Source organism: Anser brachyrhynchus (genome assembly GCF_964034855.1).
Source record: "Anser brachyrhynchus genome assembly, chromosome: 2".
NCBI classification, from domain to species: Eukaryota; Metazoa; Chordata; class Aves; order Anseriformes; family Anatidae; genus Anser; species Anser brachyrhynchus.
In genome coordinates, this window is record NC_137695.1 from 88,127,747 (window position 1) to 88,151,452 (window position 23,706).

A 23,706-nucleotide genomic window follows, 5' to 3' on the forward strand; every position below is an offset into this window, starting at 1 on the left:
TAATTGACTAGCTGTTTTAATACATTTCAGCAGGGAGTAACACTTTTGGTATTTTTCCCACCCTTATACAGTGAACAAATAACAGTCATGCTCCTCCTTAAGCAAGCTAAATTTTAGAAACACTGGTAGCTAGGATGGTAGGAAAACACCTACTGAATGCCTTCCCAAGAGGCACGGTGCTGAAGTATATCAACACCCGCTCTTACCAAATGCCCTAAGTGAAATAGCATACCCAGTATTGTAAACAAGGTAATAGTATATGACTATGTAAACCTAAACCTGTAGGTAAATAAAAAGGAGGGTCACGGCCACAGCCTTGAGGCACAGCCTTAATTTTTCCCTGACTACACACCTTTAATCATCTTTCAGTGCTCCTTAAAAATGAAACCTTTTCTTTTCCTAGTGTTAAGTGCCTAAGGGTGCCAGTTAGATGCCAGCATACAGGAACATACTGCCATAAAGCACTGTTCTTGCCACAGGTAGCACTGCAAAGAAAGATTTCTGAACATGCGAGATGCATGTTCCACCTGTCTGGTATGAATAACTAATTCCGTACGCTGGGGGAGGTTCTTCCTTGCCATTCAGGATTAGTGCCTTGACTAGTGCATGTTTATCTGTGTAACTAAATTCATCATTTCTTTAGAACAATTATATCTTCAAGTCATAACTCACTACAGTTAGTTGATCCTCTGTTTGACCAGTTTCCCCACAATACAAAATTCCATGTAAATGAGAAAAAAACACAGCTGTGAAGAAGCATTTGGAAGTGACTGGAGAATAAAATTCTTACTCTATTGTTACAGTATATTAAATTTGAGCCAAGTCAGGTCAATACACTGAAGATCCAGAAGTATCAACTGGAAGTAAGTATCGAGGCCAACAGAAGTATCAACTTTGCAGAAATCAAATATCCATTTTGTACCTGAAACTGTTTCTTGCATCCTGGCCTATACCTGAAGTACCTATGAGTGGTACACATTCTTTTGTAATAACTTAAAAATAGGAATTTATGTACTGCAATTTATAAAGAACCTCTTACAATTAACAAATGAGGCAATATTTGGAGATCATTCCAAGAGATTTGCGCTGGTTCGGAAGATGACCACTCAAGGTAAATGGAGAAAAGGCAGCAGACCGAAAAGTTGTGTTTTCATACCTGCAGGCCTACAAGTCTAACTTGTTTTCCCTGTATTTACACAGTTTTGCAAGATAGTCTACCCAAGGAGAGGAACAGATAATTGTAACAAAGATCTGTCACATCTTGAGACTGGACTAACAAGACCAAGTTTTGAAAGGAGCATGGGTGGGGAATACAAGATGTTCATGCAACACTGGCAGTCTCTGGAGCTCTTCCTAGTCGATGCCACACCTGGAGCAGGAAGCGACAAAACCTCGCACTTGTTTTGAGGCACCCACTCCCCTCAGTGCCCGGGTCACAGTGCAGGAATGCACCTTCAGCAGCAGGTGGTCCTGCAACACCAGTGGGAAGGAGGGCATTGTGCTGGAGAGGTCAGGAGTGGAGCAGGGCACAACGGCTGCTGATGTGGCCTGCTGCTTAGGCAGGAAAGGCAACTGCAGTCATTTGGGAGAGACAGACCAAGCAGACGGAGCCCACGCTGGCCTCAAGACACATCCAGACATAACCTCAAAGCTGCCCCCCCATCCCAGTGGCTTGCTGGCTGTGCTCATGGCGACACATCCCATCTTGGGCACAGCCTGGCACACAGCAGTCCCCAGCAGGACACGGTGTCCTAGCGGGGCCACATCCTGGCCTCATCCCCGCCACAGCGCCTGGGGCTGGCCCTGCTCCCTGACATACAGTAAAGGGATTTTTTGGCCGGCCATTTCCAAGTGTCTGGGATTATGTGTTTACTATAGAGAGAGCCAAAGTTGGCTGAGCTCAAGGTTTTCATTCCTATTTTGGTGGATGTGTATCTAATGCTGGGTACCGCAGTACCAGTACGTACATGCCTGTATTTTTTTATTATATTTTCTACATTAGACTGACACAGAATAGTAGAGAGTAGGATAACTGCATGGAAGAGAAGTGAGATTTTCATGGGTAACACATGAGAGAGCATGTGTCCGTATTTCATTTATTTTATTTTTTATATTCCCTTTAATATGAGGGAGGATTTAGCAAGGTAGGAAGAAGAAAGCAATAGTTTTTCAAAGCAGCATCTTCAGGGACAGACTGAAAAAAAGAAAAAAAAACAACAAAAAACCTTCTGCATATTTTCCTACGAAGATCAGGAAGTTCGCTGCTTCAAAGAGCACAAAATAATCAACTTTCTCCTCAGTTCTTCCTATGCTGATTTTGTTTCAAAAATCTTATGAAGCGTCCTTCCATATTATCAAGGAATTTCATTCTTTGCTCTAAGATACGAATAACTTTCACCCAGAGACAGAATGGCTTATTTTTGTTATTTGTTTTGAACTTGTTTTTGAACCTTCAGAAAACTGAAAAAAATGCAAAGGTTGTGGATAGCACTCTGCTCTAGTTGAGATGTTCTCTTCCTATTACCAAAATGTTTTCTTTATGATACTTGCAAATACCTTGTTAAGCAATTTTGTCAATTCATTCACATATCAAAAATTTGGCTCAAAAACTGGAAGTATACTTGATTCATATGTGCAAGGGATTCATCTCAGTGCTGTGCTTGAAAGCTTAGGAGGGACAGGTCTATCTGGCATTTTGCTCTTGTCCCTGTTGTTTTGGAGGTAGATGATGCTTAAGAACATATAGGTATTTTCTGACGAACAAAGTGACAACTGCAACTTAACAACAGGTGTAGCTCTATTCATACAATAAATTTGATACCTTGAGGAGTCGAAAGGCAGTCATCCAGCACGTCCTGCTTTGCTCATCTTCAGCACACAACAACCTCAGTTCCTTTGTTTCATTTCTTACTCTGTTGGGCTATAAAGCATTAGAAGGAATTCAGCTACATTCAGTAGAAAACCAAAAACAATGAAAATTTCCTGTAGAGTAAAAGCAGCTACAGTATTCATCTAAGAACTGGTCAGAGAAAGCTTGTATCACCCTGAATTAAAGCTCAAAGGAAGCTGAACATGTTTTGAAAGAAATCACTTTCTCTGATTGATCCAGTAAGATAAACTTCAGTGCTCTAAAACACTCTGGAATTCTTGCAGTTTGTAGGAACAAGGCATTCAGGCCGTTTCAGAACCAGAACCAAGGTGTGTGCATTTTCTTTTTTAAACTGTAAGAACTTTTATTAGCCCCAGTTGCAAGCTGGAGATCCAAAGCTTCAGTAATTGATCCTAAGCCACACTGAAGCCCCACAGAATCAGATCTCTCCTTTCCATGCCCTCTTTTTGTTCTACCATTTTATCATTTCCCCCTGAAGTCATTACCGTCTCTGGAAAATCTCCTGCAGTTTTTCCTGCTGTTCATGTTGAGATTTCTATGTAGCTCCCCAGCACTACTCAAACCACCTACACGTGGTCCTCCATGCTGTGAGCACCACAGGCCAGTCTCTCTCAACTTTCCAACCTAACACACTCAGCTGCTGCTGGTGAGGGAGAGGAATCGCTCCTGAAGCTGACCATACATGAGTGGCCAGTATCTGTAGGGAATTACAGCCTTTGTCCAGAACAGCCAAGAAATGCCTACACTGCCATGATGCCGTACTGCAGAGAGAGCGATTGGGCTCTTCCTGCTGGGTGCTTTCCCAAATGTCTGCCATCACCAGTTCAGGATCTGTCCTGCAGCCAGCCTCTACTGTGAGACAAACCCATATTGTCTAGTTCTGAAGCAGCTGCTAGGAAGGTGGCTACTTCATTTCTTCATAACACCAGCTCAGGGCCTTATTTGCTTGTCAGAAAACGAGATGGAGCTTTGAAGGATTTTTTACTGACACATCAGTGGTAGTACATAAAAGGGACAACTATGGATGCAATCTAATCAGGAAAAAGATAGCTTACTCTGCCACGCCTTACTCTTCTTCCTCTATAGGAGTAAGCCGTGCGAGTATACGCACATGCTAGGGAAACAGTACCTGTAAGGGAGGCAGTACTGATAATAACCCTAATGCTAAAAATCCAGACTCCTACCTGATCTGATTGTTCTTGCAAAAAATGCAATCCTATCCATCAGCACAACAGTTCTTTAAATCCTCAAAGGCAACTGCTTATTCTTACTTCCATTTTCCAAGGCAATCTTCTGTTTTAAATAAATGCGAACCTCTGGCCCATAATAATGGTACAATTACACCTGATCAGAGCTCGATCCTTGTTGCTATATAGTTTTGGTGCTCACTGGCCACAGGAACTTTGCTGTTCAGTCAGAGTACTAGGAAAAAAAGATTTCATCTGTGAGGTGAACCAAGGCCATCTGACAGGCACACCATGCTTCTGCACTGAGCTGATCCTGCACAGAAACTTCCCAATCCAAAGAAGCACCAGACAATGTGTTAAAAGTGTCACATAAAATGATGGCAAGATTCACAGGACATGCCTGCCAAATGAAAGACTTTAAAGATCAGGTCTTCCTGACAGAAATACTTGCAGAGTTTTACACACAAATCCCATTGAGCTGGGCTGGGTCTGAACTACCAACACCATTCTGCACTCTGGAAGAACTTCACAAGAAGATTTACCTTTATACAAAATCCATACTCTGCAGGTGCATTGTACAACTTCTTGCCTGCTATCAACGAGAAGATATTGCTGTCTTCTAGGTCAGCCAACAATTGCAAATGTCTTGGCTCCTGCGGAAGTAACGCGATACAGTACATGTAAGAATAAGCTTCTGGAACACCTTGCTGCAAGCTTTGCAGTCTCTAAAGACCAACATCCAACAGAGGGCAGTGTGTGAACGCTCTGCTCCTCTCAGACAGCCTGAAGTGGACATTGCACATCGGCTCTCAACTATCAGCCTCCTATCCGAAGGCGTTTTATACGGGAAGCTGACAAAATACTTATTCAAACACATTGAATTGGAAATGGCATAACCTATTTGATTGCTTCTGGGAAATCTGAAAATTAGATAATGCAAAACGTTGTTTAAAGTATCATTTAAAATAAATTCATGAACAACATGTTTAGAGAGTATGATTTCTCTTGCTAACCTTGTTAAGGTGACTTCAGCAATGACAGTTCTGTTGTCTGGCTAGTATGATTTTATTATATAACAATATTATAAAGCTATTGTCATGCACTGAGAGCCCAGGACTTGTTTTCATTCGATCATGGCTTGCTTATCCTCTCCTATGCAATAAAAAGGGGGAACACTTTGTGCAGATATTTAAAAGGAAAAAAAAAAAACACTGTAAAAGAAGAAAATCCTTTCTCATGCTAGTAATGCGCAACTTCTTTTTTAGTCTTACCTTTGAAGTTCCTTTTGTAGAGCAATAAAGTCCTGATCTCCTCAAACACACATACAATTTCTTCCACGATTTCCTACCCAGCTCTTTCACATGCAAGAAACCTTGTATTTCAGGGCAGCTACTGGAGTTTAAAAAGTTCTGTTGGAGAGGAAAACGTAAGTGATGATTGTGTCCTACACATTTATCATAAAATTGGCACTGTATTTGCAGAAAAGAGAAGTAAATGGCAAGTCACTTCACAGACTTCGGCCACAGTTTCACATTATGCTTAAAATGACCTATGTGTTTAAACTGATTTACAACCACAATGCATATTCCTTCTCCTCCCCTCACATCTGTCTGGCTAACTCTTCCTGCCACCTCCCTGGTGTCACAACTAGCAATTTTAATGACGCAAAACCAGCTGAGCTACTGTTCAAACTGTCCCCAACCCAAGTAGAATTGTTAATGTCCTGACAGATAAATGAAGTATGCCAAGATATCCAGCCTCCGCACACTTTTGAGGGGAGGTAATTCAACTGCACAGCCAGGAGCACAGGACAGCAGCCCTTCAGTGGCAGCCGCAGGCAGGTTGGTTTGAATACAGATGTGAAACAGGAGCCTTAAATAGGGTGTTTCTCAGGCAGAATTCCTCTATTTATTCCAGTGTACATCTCTCTAGTGCTGTAAAAACAATGAGTTCAAGTTCATGCACTGACATTTTCCTGTTTTCTGTGTGGATACTTACATCTCCAAAAGGCTAACCATTTATCTGTATCCCCATTCTACTTGTATTTGGTCTGAAGGGACACAAAGTAAGCTTGTTAATTCTTTGAAGAAAACAATGCCTCGCCACAACAATTCTGCCAACTAGTCTAAATTGGAAGCATTGGCCAAATCTGCAACTTTATCCAGAAGTTTTAGAATGGGAACAGCATACTGCAGGATTTCCCACACCAAAGTCCCATACAGTACACATACACCTGTCCCAGGACAAGACATATGACAGACAACAGAGTATTTAACTCAAACGGAAACTTGGAGCAGTAAAATAAATGTCAGCAATTATACTACGCTTCCAGATCCAGAAGTATGTAAGTTAAGTTCTTGACATAATTAGAGGGATCACATATGGAATCATTTGATTTGCAATACGTCAAAGGAAGGAAGTAATAACTATGGTTAGCCAGCTGATGGATTGGTCCCTTACTGCAGTGGGCTAGATTTTTAAGGGGGCTTAGTAAATAGGTTAAATACCAAAATCTTAATAAATTCAAATAACAGGAAGAAAAATCCGTAAGCCTAGTTGGCCTAGATGCCTCTGAAATTTTTGGAAGTTATATTATTTGGTGGACGAGCCTCAAAGAAAACAAAACCAAACCCCAATGCCCTTTGTTAGAATTCATAGTTGCATCAAAACCTAATTGTTTTCCACTCTTCCCCCAACATCTTACCTAACGGGCTGGAAAAGAATAGTTAGTCTTCCTGCTATTTGTACTACAAACCTACTTCTTAACTGTGAAAGGAAGAGACAAAGGGAGAAAATATTCTCTCTAGAGAGACAGATAAACTATAGTCCAGTTCAACCAACAGTAAACTAAGATGCAAGCTTTTTGCATATCTGAGCAAGACTGACACTAGAAAAAACAGATGCCACCATCGTTAATGCTGTTGTTAAGACTAGAAGTAATAGCTTTTCATGCAGTACATATTTGACATGATGTTTAATGTCCTTTCCTATTTCCTGTGTAATTAAAAAACCAGTGCACTCACTCCATGTCTGAGGTAGGCTCAGATGCAACATGCTTAATGACTACTAGATTGCAGGAAGTTTACCTTCAACAAATTACAACTGTCACTGAAATTATGAAAAAATAGTTGTATGGTTTTTAAAAAGAAAAGGGTACTTAATATAAATGCTTTAAGTAAGATTGATATTTACAGTTATACAGCAAACGAAAGAGAATGTATCCATCCTCTTTACCCAACTCTCTTGCACTGTTAACCTCCATGAGTCACGCTTTTTCAGGACTGTACCTAACTGAACCTTCCCAGAAGCAAACTCTTGTATTTCACAATGCTGTATGGTTTTCCTTTCTCTACTGACTAAGTTGCACTATGTTCCAAATTTTTTCCTCTTCAGAAACATCTTGCTCTTTTATGGAGTCATGCTTCTTGTCTAACAAGCAACCTTGATTCTCCACTCACACTGCTGAAAAAAGGGTCCAAGGGACCTCTAGTCCTACCAGCCTGTGGAAATGTCTGTTCGTACCACTTTGGGTTCCTGATTACCACGAGATTTTAGATAAAGCAATGGAAAGAGTGCTTGCCCATTCCGAGTGCTTTCTCTCTGTCTGGCCCACTTCCCTGCAGATCGTCCAGACCGAGTAAGTAGGCCATGAAGTACTTGCGTGGCAGTATGAGGGAGAAGTTCCTGCTCTATAAGTATTTAACGTGCCATGAGAAGCAGGGTCCTAATTAGGGAAGTACGAGTGCAGAGTTGACCAAGGGCATTTAACTTCGTTGCATGTGACTTTCATTTTTAATTCCAGGAACTGGTTTGATTTTTGTTTCCCAACCGAAAGTGCATGCGAATAGTTTAAACTCTTTTTGGTGAACCTGGGGCCGGTATTTAATAGATTCCGAAGTGGTTGCAGGTCAAAGTGAATGCACTAGTTCAATAGTCAGTAGAAACTTGTTTTATTTAAACAGATAGTCAATGAGTATTTGCAAATATGCAAAATTATAGAAATCAAGCTAAAATCTGTTATTTGTATTTGTACTTTCTTCATATGTTTGTGCTTTCTGCTTTATATTTTTCCTGTGTTAATTCACGGTACTGTCTTCCAGGTACCACTGTATTATACTCTTAACAGAGCACTGAACAAACAATGTGTTTTAATTTGGCCTCAACACACCTGTGAGCTGAGCAAATGACTAAGGTGAAAAAGATTTAGATGACGGGTTTTACATTGGCATGCTTAAATTTAAGGTTTAAGTGGATGAGATACTGGCCAGGGAGGCAACCCTGCAGCACCGTCCTTAGAGATCAGCTGACTGCACCACAGCGCCTTCATGAGCAAGCAAGGAACTGTACAGTAGCATCAAAACGTCAGTATTAACTCAGGCACGTGCCGCTGCCACACAGATTACACAACTCTACCAACACACATACATAAAGTACACACACCTGCAATTTAACCCGGGGAGCTTTAAGCATTTACTCGGGAAACAAATACTACATCTAGATTTCTGTAACTACCTGCACTTACTTCATTTACTTCAAAAAAATACCTGGCATGTCAGACTTGTGTCTGTAGCACAAACTAGGACCTCTACCTGAACTAATGAAAGAAGTCAGCAAGGGGGATTACAGCCACTAGCACAAAAACACTAGAGAAGGTGAGAAAGAAAGTCCTTTTGTGTCTTTAAGTGGACAAGACAGCATTACACAGAGGTGGCTGCCTCTGGCTTCCTGTAGAGCGGTTACCTGAGAAAGCTGAATAATAATAGAACAAATATGTATGAATATAGCTATAAACACTTCCTGTTTGTAACTTATACCTCAGTGCCCCCGGCTTAGACCTCTGTCAGATATTTTCGTTGTTAGTAACATACACTAACTAACTACACTGGTCTTTCTCCAATCGGCTATTTCCAGACCGTTGAATTCTCCCTTCCTTTCCCTCAACCTCTCCCCTCCGGTTCCAAAACCTTGTGCATACAGATAACTTACAGTACCTGCAAAAGCTGTGACTGTGGAATACTGCCATTTGTTTGCTGGCACCAGGCAACCATTTGCTCTGGAAAGAAATTCTAGAGACAAAAAGAAAAGACAAGTTGAAGTCATGCTATATACTGAACACTTTTATATAGAATCAGTGGAATTTTCTTCCAGTCAATTTTGTGAAATTATCATTCTTAAATCAATTCGGAGATTCCCTTTTAAACAAAATAATACTAGAGCTTTCAGGTGAAATTCTTCCTTTCCTTCTACTCAACAAAAGCCGTAAACCATGAGGCAGAATTTGGATTTTTAAGTATCAGGTACACAGTATTTCTTAAGTTCATTTTCTCAATGCTTCCTCTTCTCCTAAGGGCTTTTTTTGATCTCTAACAGCCTTTGCTTTCCAGGGAAGGAGAAGAAGAATGATCCTGCAGGTTGGTCCATCAATTGCACATTCTGCCACCAAATTTCTGGATTTCCCTCCCCCTCCAGGAAGGCTGTTTGGTGAACAAACTCTTGGTAACTCCTCTTGCCATGTGGAAGACGCAGAGCAGGAGAAATAACGAGGTTTCTCTACCTCACAGAGGGGTAAACAGGATGAAAAAGCATTAAAAAAAATCTCAGGTGGGGATGCCGCAGGATCTCCAGCAATCACTTTTACCTTTGATTGTACTCTCCTTTTATCCAAAATACAGTTCTTCAGTGCTGCATCTGCCTGAACCTCAAACCCGCTCAGTTCCATCAGAACGCTTCCCATGAATTGCCATTCACAGCCTTTAATTATGAGAAAGAGCTCATGTGTGACTGTTGATGCTTTCATTTGGTTGTTCAACAGTCAGTTTATACTCGGGACTTCAAACCCTTCAATCTGTCCTCTGCAAAATCTACTGCTATATGTTGTTATTTCAGGGCAACATAACAGAGCCCGGTATTTTTTCTTGTAATGATCAGTCAGCTACGTGTTATAGGAAATGAAATACTAAAAACTTTAAAAGGACATGTGCAATAATTACGCCTGAACACTCTGTGTTGCATTCCCTGCTTCAGATGCTATATTTGAATAATCTCAAAGCAGACATCTACCTCCTTCTCTCCCATCCTGGCATCACAGAAGAAAATACTGCTTAGCACACAAACAAGGTGCTTCTGAAGTGCTTTTATATTTCAGGCGCTCTATACAGTATCTCATTCATGCTGAATCTTTACATCGCGAAGGTCAGACAGCTGTCTGCTAAACAGATGACTTGACTTCACATTTTTTTCCTCCAGTTCTCCTTTTCATTTACCATGTTTAAAAATGCTTATGTAATTCAATATACTGAATTTACTATACACAACAATTACATTAAATCATTCCTGAGGCATTTAAACATTATCTGAAGCATAAAGACATGCAGAAATGCCTGCCATAAAATAATGACTGACTGTAACAAGATGAATCACAACAAAAAGTATTATAGCTTAGAACACTCACCACTCTTCAGGCAATATACATTTCAGTCTTTAAGGCATAAAGAGAAGGGCTGAAGAGAAATCACCCTTCTGCCAGGTAGGTTGCACAGTGAATTATGAAAGTTAACATTTACAAGCTTCTTTGAGTAGAAACAGTGCCATATGGCAATAACTACTGCAAAAGATAGGAAGCATTTGCATTGTTAAACCCCAAGAATGAGTTATTCCCTGATTGCAAGAGCCTGGGACTGAATGCTAAGCATTCTGGGTTTTACTCCCATACTCAGTTATTAATTAAAGTATACCACATTAAACTGATATGCTAGCTGTTATGATACCAAAAATTCTGTAAAGCTCTCAGATGTTCACAGGTTATCATACGGGAAGTTCAAGAGAAGTGCACAATTACAAACACTCCGTGTAAGGCGAGGCATAGGTTCTGAAACAAGCACTAGCAGATGACAAACGTACGTGGAAGAGCACATGCGAGGATGCAGCCTCTGTGTCTTAGTGTCCATGAGGAAAGGAATTAATTTCTCATCTGCACCAACATCAGCAACGAGTTTTCATGTAACCTCAGGTATCCTTTTCCTTCTGGCATCAGAAATGCCAGAGTGACCCAAAATCTGTTCTAACCTAATTCTTTGGATTGTTGTTCCTTCAACTGTCTCGATGGGTTGCACCAACTGACATAGGTTCGCATCACTAGCCTGTTCCCACTTAATTGTTTGGAAGAAATCTGAAAAATAATCCCCAAATAAGCAACTACACTGGAACCACTAGAACATTCCAAGGATACTACAAAACCAGTGTGAAGTACAGTTATGATATATAGTACCACTTATTTTTCAAACACAGATAGACATGAGAACACAGAGAGGGTGAGTTACTATGATCAGTAAAGAAGACAGAGCACACTAGTAAAGCATAGCCATATGGAAGACAACGTTCAACATACATCATGATAAACTGGAAATTCCTTGTATGTAACAAGTGCTTCGGGGGTTACACAGAGGTGTTTTTTTTTAGTACTACCCCAAGAAATTAAAAGGTTTGGATACTGTATACTATTTGATCAATTTGCATCAAATCAAGTAACTTTGAAGATAATGAGAAAATTGTGCTTCTGCTTGGTTTCTTGAAGCAATAAAGATTTTTCTGTATTGGTCACTCTCCAACACAGCTATGGCCATTTTGAAACAACTATATTTGGTAACTCGAAAACACTTGAGGTTTTTAGGCTGGGAACAGAGTCCAAAGAATTTAAACATTGGTTAAAAATTCTTTGGAAAGAATTCTGTTTGTTTTTGTTTTTCTTTATAGATCTTTTAAGACCTAACAGTGCCCAGCACTGTTACTGCAATCCATCCCCCTCTGTGGTGTAAACAGCTAAGTAATAAGACTCACCATGGGATTTTTGAAAAATTCGTATTTTGCGTAATTCTTCCTGAACAAAAATTTACTTTCACTTCCCATTGTGGACTCGACTTGAACTATGAGCTCATGATCTTCCAAGCACCTCTCTGTGGAGAAAGAACATAATGTTAACACATGATCAACCAGCAGAAGAAGCAAGACCAACTTCCAAAGAGTATGAGTAAAACAACTCAGTGCGATTCCTCTACCTTTTATGAAGTTAACAAAACATTTTATAGCTTTCAAAACATACTGTCATAAGGTGTTTAAAAGAAATAGAGCTTAAGCATTACAAAGTTTAATGTTACATGACAGTGTTCATTAAAGTTCTCCTGCATTAGGGCTACGTAAGTACAGACTTTTGAGAAAGGGAAGAACAAAATTTTTTGCACGCCTCACTGCCGGGCTGTAGCTTAAATAATATGCACTAATCTCTTCCTCGGTGTTTGCTGTATCTTGTGGAACTGGAAAGATTTTAGGGGACAAGAAGTTGTGGAAAGGCCACTGTTAGGTTTCAAGCTAGCATGGAAATACAGTGTCCTATTTGACCACACTCTATAAAAATAGTTCATTTCAAGGTGAACTTCAGGCCTTTATTGTAGATGCTAGACAATGGGGTTTATTATGAAAGAGGTCACAGGATCTACTTTACAGGAATACTGACAGAGACAAATGTTTTGTACACATGACAGGGCAATTTTCTGCTCTAGATTTGGTTACAAGGTAACTCCCCATAACCACTACTTCTTTGGTCAAAAGAATGACACATCAAAGCATGAACAGATAGCTTAACAAATCCAATTCACTGAAGGCAGTAACTCAAAAGAAGGCAACTAGCCTAAATGTACACTGCTTAATGAAATCATTATCTTGGCAAATCTTCAAAAGTTTCTAAGAAAATATGTAGGTATTTTTCAGAAGTCTAATAGTCAGAACTTTCATCTCATTTCTAATAGGGAATTAAAAATGAGGTCAAACAAAAAATAACTTTCACAAAGCTCTATCCAAACCCCACGTGACCTGCTGGCCAAAGAAGCTGGGATAGTCCCTATCCCACTTCCCATTCCTGCATCCTTGCATTCTCATGATGTGAAATGCCAGGCTGCCATCCAGGTTATCTTGGGGTATTTTCTGGATACAGAGCAACTGGTAATCGGTATCTCCAAAAGTAGCAAGTTATGGAATGTCACTCAAATTCTTCAACCAGGCATATTAACATAAGCTCTTTGACTGAAAATTTAACCTCTCTCTGAATGATCCTATGCCTTTTAAGTCTGCATTTAGACTGTCAGTCATCGCAAGTTCATTGATTGCTTCAGAATTTACCACGTTTTTGCAATGTCCAGCCTTGCTACAGATTGTGTTTCGAGGGGTTAACACTGAAGATATTCCGTATTTGGTGGCTCTTCCATAAAGAGCTGCTTCTTAATGCACTAGCTGCAACTCTACTTTAAGGGTTAGTTCTTTGACTAATGTACGCTGGAATATTACTGCTGGTACCAGTTAATTAAGGACATTTGGCACCACCTGAGCCTCCATCGCCTACATTATCTAGAGGTTTAACAGGTAAGTTTCAGGTATCATCAGCTGATCTATTGCTATTGTCGTGGTTTTAGACAACTGCTTAAGTCAAATCTCCTCTCTCCACACTGTGAGGAAGATGGGTGATTTTGAGGGTGGAGGGCCCTCCTCTTTTTTAAATTACTCTTGCCCCAAGAAACATTTAATTCTATTGATAGGAATCTTCATCACAGTATAAACCCAGGAAGACCACGTTCTGCTGCTAGCTGCTGCTGTTATCTCACAAAGCTGAGATTTTTGCTTTCCTAACACACTGAAGATGACTCGCCTGAAGGCAGGAAAAAACCGTGTCTTGTTCATTCTGTCTTGAGGAACTGCAGTATAGACAACCATTTGTTTTGCATTTTGATTGTTAGTTTGGGTAAATACACCCAGTGACTGTTTATTAGATGCTTCATGTAACCGACCTAGAGGTATTTCTTCACCAGATCAAGATCATTTTGAGATTCTGTGGTGATGCTCCTGCTGATTTAATGCTTACATTTTCATTTTGATGGTGAAAGCCAACTTGAAGAAAAGGTGCAACTTTTTATAGCAAGTGCATGTAAAAAAGAAGCTAGTTCTGGTCAGTTTGCTACTATTTCATAGAAGTTGCACAGTTGGGAAGACCTTGGTAACTTGTACTTGGTTACTGCAAGTGGAATGAAATGCCACTTGACATGCCAGCAGCTCAACTTTAGCCCTGCTCTGAGCTTTCTGCTGCAAAACCAGCAGCGCAGATGTCAGTCTATTAAGTCCAGTGAGTCAGTCTGTCTTCAAGCGTCATTGCAGCTAAAGTGACCAGAAATGTCTCCTTTTCTGTTTATCGGATGCACTCAACTCAGTCTCCTCTACACGCTTCGTACAGAGGACCAGAACAGACTTCTTTTTTCCCCCAAAACTGCCCTGTACTACTATCTAGACTTACACAGAACTGTGGAACCGATACAAGATGGGAAAATGAGATGGATTCCATATCAAACAACTTTTAGGCATGTCCCAAAATTTCCAATTGGAGAATCACACAAACGACAGGTGGACCAAAGTGTGAACTAGTCCGCCCTGTTTTCTGTTTTAGCAAGCACTATGTCTAACTGTTACACTTTTAATTTGTTCAGATTAAGGCAAATCAAATTCAATATACATGTAAACAAGGAAATCGATGTATAAAACTGTGCAATGATTCTTTCTTCTAACCCTACATACATTTCAGATCCCTACTACTGTTCTTTCCTGATTCAAGTATATTAAGTAAGATGTACAGTCAATTCTGGAGCTGGAAAAATGACATTTGCAGGTAGGGATTCTTTCAATGTCCAGATGCATACTATCATGACAGTTTGTCTTCATTATTATTATTTCTGTTAATGTCCAATACAGATATCTGTATTATAACCCCATCCTAAACTGACGATGGGTAAGATTGGAGCAGCACAAAGGGAGCATACCATGTTTTAAGAAGGTTAGGTATATGTCTAGCTACAAACCAAATAGCGTGATCAAGTTTTGCAGACTGCTTAGATCTTGACCACAAAGCATTTTAGATACCAGTGGTAAAGCGCAGCAGGAATCATTTACACATGAAATCCAAGCGAGTCTGGTGGTAAATTGCCACACCACTGCCTCCAGAGAGAACAAAAATAATTTGTGCGATCCAATGGCTGTTTGAAGTTATTTGCAAGCACGCGTGTTGTTTGGAACACAATTGACTACGCGTGCAAAGTAAACCAGTCAGATGAAAGTTCCTTAAAAATTGGGACCTAGAGGATCACCATAGTGATAACTACACAGCTGGCGTCAAAGATTTACTCTTGTCCTCAATCTGCCCAGAATTAAAAAGATGAACTGGTTCTGCAAACTGAGCTCTTTGGAAAGCACTATTAGGAAAGGCCAGGAAAAAAAAAATGATAGTGAACTTAACAAAGGAACTAGCTTCTTTCGGTGGGCTTCAGGATTACCACCTACAGCATTATTTCAGCAAGGATGTCGCAGGTAAGAAATACATCTTCTAGAAACACAGGATTCTCGCTGCTCTGAAAACATTTTTCTTTCCACACTGCTAAATATCTACTTGTCATTGCATCTTACTTCTGCTACACCAGATGTGCTATAAGCAATCTTATTTTTAGAGGGAAAAATATGGAACATCAGACAGCTAGTGGTAACTTCACCTCCAGTGCAGACGGGTTACTACCTTGATCTGACAGTACCTGAAAGACACAGGGACTTTAGCACTTCAGCTAATGAGGACCTAGAAGTATGCAGCCATATAACAGAAAATTCAAACTGCAACCAAAACTGGGTGGAGGCATGGAAGTTGGTATTTGAAGTTTATTGTGTATGCCACATTGAATACTTTGGTCCCCAAATAGAAGAAATTGGGTGTCGTTTTCTTCCGTAATATGAACTCTTTCATCCCCTTCTCTGTCCACATCTTCCAAATACTGCACATATGAAATCTGTATCTGAAACATTTTAGCACTCTTTGTTTTACACCCTCAAGCAACGCATTACTTTTTTTAGGTGGCCCAGCTGCATGGCCTACAGAAGACAGTCCCGGAGTGGTCCCTGAAGAAAAAATTTGGTGGCTGCTGCAGTCATAATCTGCACCCCGTATTTCTCGGGACAGCTTGGGCCCCGCTTTGTGCTTCACTGTGAGCCAGAGTTCCAAGATGGGCAGGTTCTAATGTATATAAATGCAGCCTGATAAGTATCTTGCTCTTTTCCCATCATTGTTAATTACCAAGTTATTTGTGTGTAAACAGAAGCTTTTGATTTCCTAATCAGCCTCCTGCCCGATTCATTCAGAGATGTCACACACCAGAGTTTGACAGCACAATTAGTCACCATGGAAGCTATTGTGATGTCACAAACACTGAATTGTGGCATCATTGAATGAATCTGGCAGGAGAAGGATGTTGGTTACAAAGGAGAAGGCTTCTGTTTACACAATACCTTGGTAATCAGCAATGATGGGAAAGGGAATATAGAAAAAGGGAGCCTGGTACTTTAATGAGCATTGATAAAACTCAACATTTTTAAAGGTTGGTACAAGCGTGCATGTGGCATATTAAGCGAAGGGCATAAAGATTCTGTAATTTATACCTTAATTCTTCACCTCGTCCTATGTCCTCAGAACTGAGAGTATATCACAGACATATACAAATGAGTGCTTCATGTTAAATTTTTCACAGATTTATATATTAGGAGAGATACCCAATTACAGCCACTAAGTTATCAGAATATCCTAAGATTTTTAATTATTATTATTATTATTATTATTTTGGAGTGCTGTTCTTCAGAGCAGTGAATTTATCTGTGTTTAACAGTATCAGTGTGGGGCATTACATTTCCGGCAAATTCTTTCCTTTTTTTATTTGTAAGGGTTCCGAATTGCATTTTCAGACATAAAAACCTCTATTAGCTACAAATAGCATTCACAATTCCAGTGCTGGTGATTGCAGCTTACGATTTGCCTTCCCCCTATTTTCTAGAAAAAATTCACCATCAAGTGTATCGACTAATACTCCAAATGCTACACTTTTAAAAGCGTTATTCTACGGTAGATGGAATTATAGATAGCACATCCAGGCAATATGCAGTTGCAAGCTGCGCATCAGAGCCCTGCAACTAATCAGTGCCACAAAATAACAGGAAAAGCAAGACTGAATAACGTAAGATTCTTTCAGGTACTGTAATTAAACCAATTCGCGGTGTTATTTAACTCCCCACAGTTCTTCCTCTTGCTGCCTTCTTGAAACTGTAACCATGACACCTTAATTTCAATCAGGTGGAGGAGCGGCTGCCTGGGGAGCAGATGCCACCGCTGGTCCAGGAATTGCCCGTGTGCGGCGGGTGGTGCCACCATTTTTCCCTTCCTGAAGTCAAGTTTAGCCGCCCCCCCGCTCCCCGCCCCCCCAGCATGTCTAGCTTTCATAAGCGGTACTGGAGGTATGCGGAGCTGAGTCTGTTCACCCAGGTCTCCCAGCTGGTGATGAGCTGAGCTGTTTCGCAGGACCAGTGCTCTAAGGATCAAGCTTAATTTGCCTAAGCTGTTTATTTGCAATAGCTTCAGACACAGCAAGGTAGCAACAGAGCGCTAGCGTGAAGATTAGACAATTTTTATATTTTTTAAAAAATAAAAATAGAGGATGGGAAACAAGAGAAGGGCGTAAAATGGCTTAAATGCTTAACACATCAAATTGTAATACAGAAAAAGCATGTATGTGACTTCGGCTAATTTCACAAATAAAAGCAGTGGAAAGAAAACATTCCAGCTGGAAGCACATTCACATGAATCACACATATTTCATGTTCCCAGGTAACCATGCCACCCCTTTGACCGTTCCCTACCTAATCCTAGGTGAGGGTGATGCTCCACTAGAGTCCAGCTGTTATCATCCACACAATGACTTTTGTAAACGAGCAGCTGACAGAGGTCCCTGGCTGTCATGTCTGCTAGAATCTCGACCACTTTGCTTGTTCCATCTTCACTAAAGACTTTTACATCCTGCAACATAAAGGGTACACTTACAGATCAACAGCTCTGGAAACAGGTAAACCGCCCAGCTACCGCGGAAACGCGTCCTCGCCGTGTCAGGGGCTGGAGCAGCTCGGCAGCCCGGACGCAGGACACGGAGGACGGACTTTTATAACACTTTGCAGTGATGCCCCTGGCCTCCTGCTCCCCCCGCCCCCCAACACCTCCCTGCGCTACGCGAAGGTGAAGCAGCGTTAATATGACCACAGACACAGGAAAAAAGTGAGGGAGCAGGTTTTTTATCGAGCTGTGCGAGGTAAGCAAACATGAAACAGTATCAGGAGAGTACTTCTGCAGCAGTGGGTACAGGAAATTAAATGCAGTCGAACACACACAGTTTTCTTTGCAGTCCAGCTGGAGGCCTTTGGACATTTACGGAGTAACAGGCCAAGACCCCGCAGATTAAAAATGGCTCTTCTCGTTCCCCGCTAACTTTGGATTGTTTCACTCGGGGAAGTCCCGCTCGCAGCCCAATTAGCCAGCACCGTCCACGCATTTCTCTCCCTTTCCCCGACTTCTCCTTTGATCCTGGCTTTACAGTAGTTGGAAACCAACCGTGCGTGCCCTGCACATCCCAAGTATTAACGGAGATGAAAGAACAAGTCAGGAACCTTCTCCCCACCTCCTGAATTACAGGGATGCTCTCCTCTTTGCATTGTTCTGCTCAGACAAGATACACTTGCTGCAGAATTATTTCTCGCCGCGAACGCGCAGGTTCACGCTGTAGATTAACTCCACGTCCCCAGCGCTCTGCATCCTAGCCAGAGAAGACAAATCTTAACCAGAACCTGCAGGGTAATTCGAGATGGAAAATCTTACCTCAACAGCACGTAAAAGGCAGCAGTCGGAAGAGCAAGATGGCATTTTAAATAGAGGTTGCCTCTTGAAAGAGAGTTTGTTCTCTGCCTCTCCCAACCCTCGGCGGACTACGGCTGCACGCCCGGGGTGGCTGCGGTGTCAGCGGCTCACCGCGCTGTACCTGTCACGTAGCCCCTGCCACGGGGACTGTTTCTGGGGAGGGAGACAACTCCGCCGGAGCTCCACTCAAAGGGTTACACGCAATCTTTGCGGTAGTGAATCAAACCACACTGTGCAGACCAATCCTGGCCCTCCCTCTGACTGATGTAATCATTTCCCACACACTATCAGACTTCCAAATTATTCCCGCCCCCCCCAACAACACCACAACACACTCGCACAAACTTACAAAGGAAACCCGCTTTTACGACCGACCGCCGGCCGGAGAAAACCCCAAAAACTTCAAAGGGAGGGGGGGACCCCGCGCGCTCCCCGCAGCCCCCCCGGGCAGCGGCCGGTGCCACCCGCCCGCACTTCCTCGGGACGGCGCTGGGCCCCGGGCCCTGTGAGCCAGGCCTTGGGGCCCCCCAGCCCGAAGGCACCCGTTCAGGATGAGCCAGGCTCTTTTGGGATGGAGGGAGGGAGGGGGAGCTCCGGTTGCTGTCGCCCCGGGGAAGGTATGCGTGCCGCTCAGCCCCGGGGTGCCCCCCGGCTTTGTGCCGCCCCCGGGTACACTGGGTGCTCGCCGTGCCCCCAGCTCGGGCCCGGGGTGCCCCGGTGAAGGGAGTGGGGTGGGCAGGCGGCAAGCGGGCAGGCAGCAGGGCAGGAACGCGCTTCTGGCTTCTCGGCTCGCCCCATGCCCGCAACTCCGCTTTCTGTATGGAAGCCAAGGTGCCCAGCGTGGGCTTACTGCACCCTGAAGCTGCCCGGGGCCACCGCTGCCCTTCAGCATGCCTTAGCCCGCCCCAGGGCACCACTGCCTTGGCCAGAGCCCGCTGCTCCTCACCTGCTGCTCTGCTGGCACCGAGACAGCAGTTAGGGCAGGCTGACAGGAACAGGAAGACTTAGCGGAGTATGGACAATGGCAGAAACCTGCCTTTGCTGCCCACTTACACCAAGCTCCCTCAGCGCGAAGCGTCCCTCCCCATCCCTCCTGGCCCTTTGTGTGAGCCGATGCTGGCTGCCTGGAGGTGCAACAGCATCTCGTGGCAGCCCTGGGGCTGCTGCTGTGTGCCACCCTGCCATAGCACTGCACTCCTCCAGCCCACCTGCCAGACGTCACGGGCAGCGCCCCAACACTCCCACAGCCCAGTCACCATCGGAGGTGGGCCATGAGCACCCCTACAGTCAGCCCCCGGGCCAGCCGGCAGCGGTGCTTTCTACGGGTTCCTCTAAAGCTAGGGGACCAGCACTGGGTTGAGCGGGTGGCCCGGGTGCAGAAATGAGCAAGTTAACATCACTGACTATTAATAGTGCTGTGTTTGCTAGCAAGGACAGCACAAGGCCACGTATCACCGCTGACATCAGGGATATAAAAGACTACATCAGTAGCGGATGTAACGGCCTGAGCTGAACCCTACGACAGAGGACAACAGAGACAGAAGTGAGATGAAACCCCATGCCTCTGGGGAGGCAAGACCGCAATGGTCCATAAGAGGCTTATGCCAAAGGCGAGGGGATTTTATGTCCCCGCAGAACGCTGCGGAGCATGACGTGTAACCATAATGCAGAAACTGGCCTGACAAAAACGATCCAGCTCCAAACTTTATTATGGTTTCAGCGACAAAAGAGGCAGACAACAGGATTCCTGTATCGCAGATGGGACTTGGAGTGAGCTGGTACGATCCAACCCTCTTGCACTCCCTATAATTTTTTTCCTTTTTTTTTTCCGAGGAAGAACCCGCCATTTTAAGATGCAAAGGGCTCCCCATTCAAACTTTTTCCACCAGAAATATTGTTTCACTTGCAAAATTGATTTGGGCCTTGGTATCTCCAAAGGAAAATGAAGCAGAACTCATTCTGAATAAAATACTCCGATAATGAAAACACTTAGCCTGAAGAGGGGGTTCAGAAAGTTAGTTTGACACTTTTGCCCTGCATCGCTCAGAAAAATGCAGTGAAATGCAACAGCAGACTGCCTGCAACAGTGATTTACAAAAGGCCCCAATTACGTCAGCAGCACAAGGCACCTTCTATTCAAAATTAAGGTTAAGAATGCTAAGCCAACCAGAGCGCTATATTGGCTGAACATTCAGTGCTTTACAGTGCAGAGGAGCAGATAACAGACTGCACCATTGTTCTGCGAGGAATTCTTCCCCCCAGCTTTCTTTCTTTCCTTTTTTTTTTTTCTTTTAAAAGACAAAGACTTAAAAATTAAAAATTTAAAAGAACATTAATATTCATCACTTTGCTAGTTTCATATAATGGGTTGCGTATCACGAGTACCCTCATCGCTATTTCATCTTATAGCCTCAGCTCCTCAACCTCACGGTACCAAGTGGAATATTTTGTGTGCATCAAGTAATGCAAACATTATAAGGAATGAGGACAAAAAAATAAACCCGGTCGAGTCACAGTCACACTACTCTCTTCCTGCTTCTCCACTTTTCTATTTGTACCATTTTCTTTCCTTTTTCTGCGAAAGAAAACTTATGACTGTATACAATTATCATAAAAAAACCCTCAGGCTTTGAAGTGAAGTTATGCTGACAATCTTCGGCATCAAACGGATCCAAATTTGCATTCTACAATCTGAAACAGATCACAGCGTAATTTATGCCAGTGCTAACCAACCTTTGCTGGCCTAGACTATGACTACAAACTGAGTATAAGGAGAGAGCACCAGTTACCAGAAGGCTGTCCAGTTGAAACTAGTACGTAAAAGGTTTCAGTACACTACTTCTTAAAAAGTTTTGCTTTCTAACAGCCAAAGATCAGAAACATCACAGGAAGTCATTAAAACACACTGTAGAGTCATTTCAGTTTTCTGTCATACCAAAAGCCGCACAAACTGAACATCAGTCTGGCAGGTTTTGACTTTCATCCCCTGATTTCACTTGTTTGTTCAGGCACGAGACACATCCCATCAATGATGTCAATAAAAAGAAAACTGAAGTGAAACGCATGTACCGTGTACAGGCAGAACGCATGATTTGTTCCAGAAGGCACCTATGTAACAGGCAGGTAGGTACGCTAAGATTGCACTTGCACTTTCCACTGCAACCTCGTTTCGATGTGATCGTTTTTCCGAAAGCTTTCTGAACTCATGGGCTTACAAGAGTAGGGTCAGAGTCGCTGGAGAAACCGGGAAGCTTTCAGCCAACTCAAAGCCGCTGAAGACTCAAGCTCTGCGTGCACGTTACCCTTGAACTGCTATTTGCCTAGCTGAAGAGGCAACAGAAGACTCAGGGCTTGCTTCCCGAAGGTGGGAAAGAAAAGCCTCTAGGCATGCTCTGTGCACACCTGACAGGCAGGCAGCCCCGTCAGCCCCATCGGCACCCTGGAGAACCACCCAGTCCCCCCTTACTTGCCCAGCAGCACTGAGGCAGCTTTGTAAGGCGAGGGAATTTCAAGTGCTGCAATGAAATAAATATATAGGTCAACCCTATGGCTCTTTATGCCTCCTTTGTTACACAGCTCATGCAGGAAAGAAAGTCCTTTAGACAAACAGCAGCAGTAATAGCAATAAATTGCTGATAGGACCACTTATATACAAGTCATTAGACAGTACTTATTTATATAAAAAAAAAAGTGAGTTATTTGATCAGTGCTTTTTTTTTTTTTTTTTTTTCCTTCTCCCTCTACATACAAACATAAAACCCTAGGAAATGCTGAGGTTAAGGTTCTCATAGCAACATTAACTCTCTCATCTGGCATATACTATATTTAGGTACACATTTAACAGCCTATGAACAACAAAGGAGAGCAATTGTTGTAAGATCAAGATCTTAGTCTTTGACTTTCATATTCAGAGAAGAAATCAAAAGAAAAAAAAAAGACTTGCCAATGTTATAAAACCCCGATTATATCCCTCTCTTTGCTGGGGTATCAAATTTTAAATCCATTTCCAAGAGTCAGAGGAAGAACTTGACAAGAAGGGGAATCACAGTCTCATCACATGTTCAGTAGTCATCAAACACCAATATCAATACCATACAATTTGTGAGGGTCGTAGCAGTGAGACAGGTTTTGGGAACCACAGTGGTGGGGGCAGAGAAGAGCAGGGCAGGATTAACACTCAGTTCGAGTAAGCATCTATATTTGGATGCCAGCGCTTCAGAACTGCTCATGTACAAATGCCCAGGCCCAGACTCACCCCAGGTAATTTTAGAGAGTTGAATTCCTTCTGAAGCTCAGGGAGAGAGATGGGGTAACTTAAGAGCTAAGGCACATGATAAAGGCATTTGTGTCTCTCTGCTAGCTGCAGAGGGAATCCAGGCTCCTAACTCGGGATCTAGGCTGGATACCTTAAGCTACGTTGGCCGAATTCAGGCCTCAGTGACTAATCAAGCAAGCACGTCTCCCTGCACTATAGGCATAATTACAGACTGCAATTGTTGACATTTGAGCTTAAAAAAAAATTAGCCAGTGTGTGATGTTGCATATACACAAAGCGCATTCAGAAGAACTCACACGATGAGAACATTTGGTGTCCAATTAAAGTTTAAAACCCAAACGTTGTGAAAACCAGAATATTGTGGAAACAAACTGAAGCTTTTCCTCCTCTCATTCGAAACCTTGTGTGAAAATGGCCATTTGGTATGGAAACACCTGATGAAATCTGGTCTTACTGTTTCTATCTTCTCAAAGCTTCAAGTAATAGCCCTCTGTGTAAGGTTAGGCTTGCATCATTACTGAGATGAAACTTCAAGAATCTCAGCTGTTTA

The 23,706-nt window shown here is 42.5% G+C and overlaps 1 protein-coding gene across 3 annotated transcripts in view; it reads right to left on the reverse strand.

Moving 5' to 3' along the window:
- The window catches only part of GRB10 (growth factor receptor bound protein 10), a 150,627-nt gene that overhangs the window by 9,989 nt on the left and 116,932 nt on the right, over window positions 1-23,706 (reverse strand). For all 3 annotated transcript variants that reach the window (XM_080582266.1, XM_080582264.1, XM_080582265.1), the window contains 6 exons: window positions 17,836-17,992; window positions 11,914-12,029; window positions 9,069-9,143; window positions 5,349-5,486; window positions 4,620-4,730; window positions 2,822-2,920 (listed from right to left, as the gene is read on the reverse strand). In XM_080582266.1, coding sequence (XP_080438392.1) covers window positions 2,822-2,920; window positions 4,620-4,730; window positions 5,349-5,486; window positions 9,069-9,143; window positions 11,914-12,029; window positions 17,836-17,992 — 696 coding nt within the window. The remainder of the gene's footprint in view (window positions 1-2,821; window positions 2,921-4,619; window positions 4,731-5,348; window positions 5,487-9,068; window positions 9,144-11,913; window positions 12,030-17,835; window positions 17,993-23,706) is intronic.